Raw genomic sequence first — 7860 nt, 5'->3', positions numbered from 1 at the left:
GCTCTGTAGGTAGGCCGGGGACGTGGAAGGGATGAAGCGAGCTTGCTAGCTACTGCCCTCCTCCGCCGGCCGTCAGCTGCGGTATGCGTCCGGCGAACCAGCGCTTGCAGTCGTAGACGGTGCAGAAGGTCTGCAGCGCCGTCATGAGCAGCAGCACCACCGTGGCCAGCAGCGTGAGCATCTTCCACGACCTGAACACGTACCGCTTCAGCATCCTCCTCGCTCTCACGGCCGCGCTCCGGTCCCGGTGAGCGTTGACCTCCGTGATCACGCAGTCGAGCAGCGGCGCCTTGCTCGGCCGCACCGCCCGGCACATCCCGTTCCACATGTCGGCGGCCTCCTTGTTGCTCTTCATGCCGTTCACGATGATCCCGCACCCCGTCAGGATCTTCACGTCCCTGGGGGTGTCGATGATGCCGTTCATCAGCTCCGTGTACCGCGCCAGCACCAGCGGCCCGCGCACGGCGGCCGTCTCGTACGCCACCAGGTTGCGGAGGATCACGTCCGTGTTGCTGTCCAGGTGGAGCACCGGCAGGGTCAGCGTCGCCGTGGCCGCGTCGAAGGCGATCCCGGCCACGCCCTCCGGGGCCGGCAAGAACCGCACGCCGCACGCGGCCAGCTGCGCCACCGACGGGATCATGATCTCCTGCGCCAGCGGCGACTTGATGATGGTGGCCAGGTTCACGCCCTTGAGCAGCGCCGCCACGTCCGTCGACGCCATCAACTTCCCGAGCAGCTGCGCGACACCCGACAGCTGCGGCACCTTGCCCACAATCCACCCCGGGAGGCTCGAAACCGCGGTCATCGGCTTGGAGATCAGGTTCTTCACGAACCGCACAGGCGGCACGTCGAGGCTGGACACCTGCATGCACGCCTGCTTCACCTTGTCGGTGTCCGGGACCTGCTGCTCCTCGACCGCACCGTGCGCGTCAAGGGAGATGGCCACCTCTGGGACCAGGGGCGGAAGCTTCGCCGCATTTTGCTGGGCGGAGACGGCCGAGGCGGGCACGAGGAAATGGTAGAGAAGCTCCAGCAGGTGCCCGTGCTCGGCGATGTCGCCGGTGAGGGCCGGCGTGTTGGTCTTGATGGGGCACACGTCCCTGATGAAGCGGTCCAAGACGGCGCGCATGGCATCGGCGGCGGCTTCCTCGGAGCCGTGGCGGAGCTGGAGCGCGGCGGTGAAGAGGAAGAGCGGGATCTGGTTCTCGAGCATCATGGCGTCCCGCACCGTGGCGTTGATCCAGTTGGGCGAGGAGGACACCAGGTCTGTGGCTTTGTCCACGTGGTACTTCTCAAGGAAGTCCAGGAGGAAGCACGTGTCGATGGCCATCATCCATGACAGCGTCTGCTCGTTCACCTCAAGGAACCTACATTCATTCATTGCACGTATACACATGATCGATCGATGAGGCTTGATTTTTTTTTCTGATGATAATAAAACAATTTTTTTATGTTTATATAAATCATATAATTATTTCTCCCTATTATATATAAAATTGCATTGTATGTTCTATGTTTGCCTCTTAAAGAAAAAACAAGGTAGATTCAATATGAAATATTTTTTAGTTTTGAATTGTTATATGGTCTATAGTGTTAGTTCTACATTCATGTAACGGTTCAAACTTTTTTAGTAGGTAATCTGACTTTATAAATTGTCTAAAGAAAGTACGTTAGATCGAAGACAGTGAAAGAAACACAAATATCAAGAATCCAGATGGGACGATAATTCAAAGATTTGATAAGCCATGCAACTATAACAGTTTGACTTTTATTTTTTTCTTTGATTATCTAGGTACCGGTGTCATCTTAGCTAGCTTGCAGAAGTAATTGACAATAAATATTGTGTGTGTGTCTGTGCACATCTATGAAAACAATAATTGCAAGTGTGCATATGATCGATCGAGAAGGCATATTTTTTTCTAGTGATACTAAGCAATCTTAGTTTTATGAAAACATTGACACAATATAGATAAATTAGATTTAATAATGACCACTTAAGGATTGATTATGAAATTTGATAGTTAGATTCAGACATTCAGTACTAGTCAAAGTTATAACTAGGAGGAGATCAAACATTGCCAAGTTTTGAAATTTGTGATGGGCATGGTTTATACTAGCTACTTTAACTTTCATTAAACAATGTGATTATAGCACTGTCTCAGCTAGTTTTTATTGAGCTACTTAGCTTCTTGAGGGTTCATCTTAGTTTCTTGCAAAAGTAAGGCAATTCTGCTTGTTTACGCGAGCATATGATTATGATTTTGTGGTGCTGTACTTTGAGTTTAGAAATACAAGATCAATTGTAGGTGGGCCCTCTTGAGTCAGTGTGTGTTGTGGGCTGAGTTTCGCCTAAAAGGGGGTATATTTTCTATTTTAATTTTTTGTGCCTTAGTTATTTTTAATTATATGAGTTCTACAAGTATACATTTTTAATGTATGCAACTTTGGTACCCAACAAGATTGTGTAACTCGAGTATGTAGGTAGCTTACAAAAAATTTCTTGTGTTTGTATATGGCATATAGTTATTTCTTCTGTTTATAAAGCTTGCAATTGTATGTTCTGGTTTTCCCTCTTAACAAAAAAAGAAGGTAGAATTAATATGAAATATTTTTTATGTTTGAACTGTCATATGGTCTATAGTGTTAGTAATACATTCATGCAACAGTTCAGACATTTTTAGTAGGTAATCCGACTTGATTGATTGGCTAAATAAAGTACATTATATCAAAGAAAGTGAAGCAAACACAAACATCAAGAGTCCTGATAAGACGATAATTCGAAGATTTGATAAGCCATGCAACAATAACAGTTTGAGTCTATCTTTCCTCTCTGATTTTCTGGTACCGGTATCATCTTAGTACTATCTAGTTAGCTTGCAAAAGTAATTGACAATCAATATTGAGTGTGTGTACATCTGTGATCAACTCAGTGTGTTCCTAAAAATAGTATTTTTTTTATATATATTTTCCACTATATGGGGATGCTAGTAAAATCATCTGCAGTTAAATAACTGTCCATTTTTTATTTGCCTGTCAAAAGCAATGCTAGATTGCATAATCCTAATCAGAATAATCACATGGCACGGAATTGTATTTTAACGGGAAATGACAGGAGTCTCCTGCATGTGCTTATAATAATTCATTAATAAAATATACAAATCATAGTGAGAAGAGAAAAGAAAGCATACATGAAGCAGAACTAGAAGAAAACAAACGAAGAAGGAAAAAAAGAACAAATATGTACAACTCAGTTAAGAAATAATCCAATGAGTTGCTGGAAAGATTTAACCCAGACTTAGAACTAATGATATCTTTCCCTTATCTAGCCAGCTTAGCTCATCCTTCATATTCCTAATAAGGGTAACGATAAGACACCAATTTGTGACCGTGTGCCGGCCAGACATTTCAAATTGCTTATTGTAATCCCGTAACCAATTAATGTGAAATCTTAATAGATCTGCATTCTCAACTGCCTTTAAAATGCTCTCAAAGCAAACCTAAGCAAAAGAACATAAGAGAAGAAAAACACTGGTGTGTGTGAAGTACGTTTATGGTGAGGAAAGACGGCTACCATCCCAGAATCAATGTAACGCCTAGTGTCAAGTTGTTTGCCAAGTGTATTTTATTGACAACTCGATAAACAACCCTTTATCGAGTGTGCTAGAAAAACACATGGCAAATAGGTGGTTTGCCTAGTGTTATTAAGCCTTTGCAAATATTCGTGTACATTACAACCGCGGTTAATGGTAGACTGACGGTGGAACCATCTTGGCCGAGTATTTTTTTTTGAAAAACACTGTACAGACAGGTAAAAAACTGGATTGCATGTGTACATTTAGATTTTTAACATCAAACTTTTGAATTTTGTGTTTATAATTGGAGGAGCCTAGAAATACATATAAGTACCCCAAGATATTTTTTTGTTGAATTTATGGCTTTTCTTGTTTATATTTCTAATGCAAAATTGAATATTATCTGGTAAATTGCTAGTAATGTACTCAACGTATTAAAAGTAGCAAATGATTCAGAAAAATATCAAAATTTTGTGATAGCATTGTAATGTCATATGTTCCATGTGGAAAATTTAGGGATGTTTTAGATGAAGAAACTAAAGATACTACAGAAGGTACCTTACTTGGTATTTCGAAAAAAATTAAAAATATTTCAGAACATGATGGAAAAGGGCGTCTCATTTGTGCATACTAGTGTAAAAAAGTTCTATAAAAAATGGATTGATCTATATTTTAGGTCGTCTCCAAGAAATGAAAAAAAATGTTAAACATCTGTGTGGCATAACTAGACCGCTAACAATGATCTTATCCGGTTTTAATACTAAAACATGCGCGAACAAAGTCCGAAAAACATGAAACTTGCCATGGTGTCAAGATATGACCTCAATAGGCTATGGTAAAAATTTGAGAAGGTTTCATAAATGCTGTGATGTACACTGCTTAGAAATTGAAGCAGCTCCAATGAAGAATCTTCGATTTGAAAGAGAATGTGTCAACTTTGAATGTGAAGCGGCAGTTGCATCAGTGTTTGACCTTGAATTGTTTTCTACACTCTCAACATACACCATCATATTTACTATGTTGAAATTTGTCATTTTAGGCTTTGTTTCTTGACTAATCAAATTAAATTGGATCAAAAAAAGTGAAGCAAACACAAATATCAAGAATACTGGTGATACAACGATGAGTAGATTAGTTAAGCAACACAACTACAGTAGGTTGACTTCTCCTCTTTGATCTTTTATATCTAAATAGGTAGCCCATATTACTAGATTTCTGTGCACTTGGGTGCTTCCATGTCACCTCAATTATTGATAGCCGTCTGATCAAAATTGTGTGACAACATGTCATGTGTACTCATAAGTTACATCTTCTCTATTAATCCGTTGATGAAAACAATGCCACCTCAACAAGTCATGCATTTTTATATTTTTAGCATTAATATATTATTGTAATAAATGCCACCCCATCAGCGCATGTATGTCTTTGTTTTCAAGGAAATCAAATCATGCATGCTAGTCACAAGTTAAAAAACTGCGTTAATTTTGTGTGGTCATGGACAGTATATGCGTTTGATGCTTGGAGCAAAAACTATAGTTCATGCTTCATTTTTTTAAAGATGTTGTGTTTAGTTCAGTTCAAAAAAATTCCTCTTTTTATATTTTTATCACATGCTTCTTCTTTTTTAAATGTAAACCGAGAACACCCTTACATTTGTTTCTCTATTTATTTTATATATTTTAAATTATCTATTTATGTATTTTCTTTCACACGGTTCATCCGGCAACGCGCGGGGCATCACCTAGTTCTCTATGTGCCGATGTCATCTTAGTATCTAGCTTGCAGAAGAACTGGACAATATATTACTTAAATATTGAAGGCATTGTGCCTCGTTAAGAACAATAGATGTTGTGTGTATTTGTCTGCGAAGTAGACAAGTGTGTTTCAAAAAGGAGAACATGACGATCCCCGTCATCTTCAGTTCAAACGGTATTTTTTTCCTTTTTATGTTAGGGGGTGCAAGTAGCAATCGTTCACGATTAAATAACTCTCCCATTTTCTTTGCCTCAGCAATGCTAGATTACAAAATCTTCATAAGGATAGCCACATGACACCAATTTAATTGTGACCACGCCGGCCAGAAATGTCAAATTGTTGTGCTCATCTCTACGTTCTCCACTGCCTTTAAAAACATCACAAGGCCAAAATAGAAAGACTTTGGACAGGAAGCAAGAGAAAAAAGAGCACTGGCTTGTCAATACGTTTATGAGGAAGAGAGAGGGCATGTTATTCGTGATTTAGAATAACATAAATTAAATTATTGTTTAGCGTCTACATTAATTCTACCTAGTGTGGTGGCCCACACACTTGTGCGGCTTGATTTTACTATGCGGATTTGATAAATCTAAGCCGACATGGCTACCTATGTAACTTAACTATGCAGCCCTTTCATCTATTCTTTTTTCAATGTGGGGACATCAAGCTAGGTTGCAACTATTCTCTCTTGTGGCCCCTCTCCACAAATATATTTTGGAGGAAGTTTCTACAAAAAAATAGATCTAACAAACAAAAGCTCGGATGTAATTTTATGTTTAGTTCCTTCACCTGCCTTAACACTACTTGTATTTTATGTAATTTATTAAAAGGAAACTTTAAACAGAACACATGTATATTGAATTTATCTGTGTTACTCCATGTCTCTTGTCCTCCCTTAAAGTGATTTCTTATATGATCCATTGCCTATTAAATCATACTCAAAGAGAATTTTGCATCCTGAGTGAAATATATAGAAGGCCCTCATAATAAACATGTGTCCTAGTTTTGTTGAGTGTCCATCTATCATTGTGTATTACATTTGTACGTATTTATGGAAAAGTTGATAAAAATATTCTCACACTCGCTCGCCATGTATAGCTTGTCCTTTCTAATAATGTTGGCAATGCCTATTATTAAGTTATATATTTATAAGTAAAACTTAAAAATTCTTTATTAAATTTATTATCAGCAAAACAAAATAAAAATAGTTATTAGATACATCAAACTGAACCTCATCATACCATTTTTGCTTCATTTGTTAACTAATACTGATTTCCCAGAAAAAAATCTGAACATGAGATATTTTTTTGAGGTAGGCTATTTTGAGAGTTTAATTAGATGGATGACTAAGTATATCTCTACTATATACTAGTAATCGTGTATGTGCAACACATGTTAATATCAGACAATATATTAATTGCACTGCACACTAATATTCGGCAAAATCATAATTACATATTGATATTAGGTAGGATATAACTAATTGCTTTGCGCTGGCTTTCATAGGTATGCTATTAATTACGCGAGGATGCTAATATTGATTGGTGCTAAATACATTTAGCGCCAAAGATTGGGAGAATGTAGATCTTTTTTTGTGGGGAGACAATATAGATAATTGGCCGGATAGACATGGTTGAACACATGAGATGTGTTGGATCTCCGCAACTCACTCTTTTGATATTGGTATATAGATATATTTAAACATAACACAAACATTATAAAAAATATGTTTGCCCTTACGTTAATCGTCCGTTCCTACGTTCCCTCCCTATTTACGTTTTCTCTCCCATCTCTGGATTTTCCCATCAATTTTTCCTTTGTTTTTTTACTTGTCAAATAAACATGATTTTATTTAGTAAGCCAAAGAAGAATTTATCAAATAAAATTGTGTAGTAGAAAAAAGAAAATGCAGTAGGGCCGGTGGTACCTGTGGTATGGGGCCCTGATCTTGTCCTGCATGCCGACGAAGTTTTGCACGAGATGGTCGAAGGTGTGGTGAGGGGCGAAGAGCTGCTCGGCGCGCTTGGCCGCCGCGAGCTTGTAGCGCTCCATGTCCCTCAGCCCGGGCCGCTGGTAGTGGTATGGCCCCAGGGCGAAGTGCTGCGGCGTGTAGGCCTCGGGCCTCGTCGCCCGCAGCAGCCGCGGCACGTGGAAGACCATGGCCACGGCGCCCAGCTCCTCCGCCCCGGCCTCCATCCTCCGCCGCACCTCGCTCACCCACCGCGACTCGTCCAGCTCCACGCCGGCGTTTGCCGCGGCCGCCCGCACGAACCGCGCCTGTGCCTCTAGCTGCGGCTGCGCCAACGCCATGGCCCTTGGCTTAGCTTACCTTAGCTTAGTGCGCGCGTACGTTGGTAGGTATAGTTCCTCGTGCTACTTGCTTCTTAGGCGAGCTGTATATATCGCCTCCAATGGCTTCTAATTATACATATTGACTAGACCAAGTTAACACTCGAGGTCAATATATGTCGCCTCCAATGATGTTGCTCCTCTTGGTATGTACTCTCTCCGTTCCTAAATATTTGTTCTTTCA

At 40.8% G+C, this 7860-nt stretch overlaps 1 protein-coding gene across 1 annotated transcript; it reads right to left on the bottom strand.

The window, feature by feature from the left end:
• Positions 1 to 7637, bottom strand: LOC125517461 (putative UPF0481 protein At3g02645). The gene is made up of 2 exons (XM_087536672.1): positions 7255 to 7637; positions 1 to 1367 (listed from the first exon to the last, which is right to left on the bottom strand). Exons 1-2 carry the CDS (start codon positions 7635 to 7637, stop codon positions 50 to 52), a joined length of 1701 nt encoding a protein of 566 aa, XP_087392798.1. The 3' UTR covers positions 1 to 49.
• Positions 7638 to 7860: the final 223 nt, after the last annotated feature.

The sequence above is a fragment of the Triticum urartu genome, chromosome 7A (assembly GCF_056163025.1).
Source record: "Triticum urartu cultivar PI428250 chromosome 7A, HENAU_Tu73, whole genome shotgun sequence".
NCBI classification, from domain to species: Eukaryota; Viridiplantae; Streptophyta; class Magnoliopsida; order Poales; family Poaceae; genus Triticum; species Triticum urartu.
This window is presented reverse-complemented; position numbering and strand designations above follow the sequence as displayed.

Excerpts from the sequence above, each read along its gene's own strand:
- LOC125517461 (XM_087536672.1), bottom strand. The coding sequence starts at position 7,637 with ATGGCGTTGGCGCAGCCGCAGCTAGAGGCACAGGCGCGGTTCGTGCGG. Across the intron at positions 1,368-7,254 it reads ATCAGGGCCCCATACCACAG|GTTCCTTGAGGTGAACGAGC; the intron begins GTACCACCGGCC and ends GAATGAATGTAG.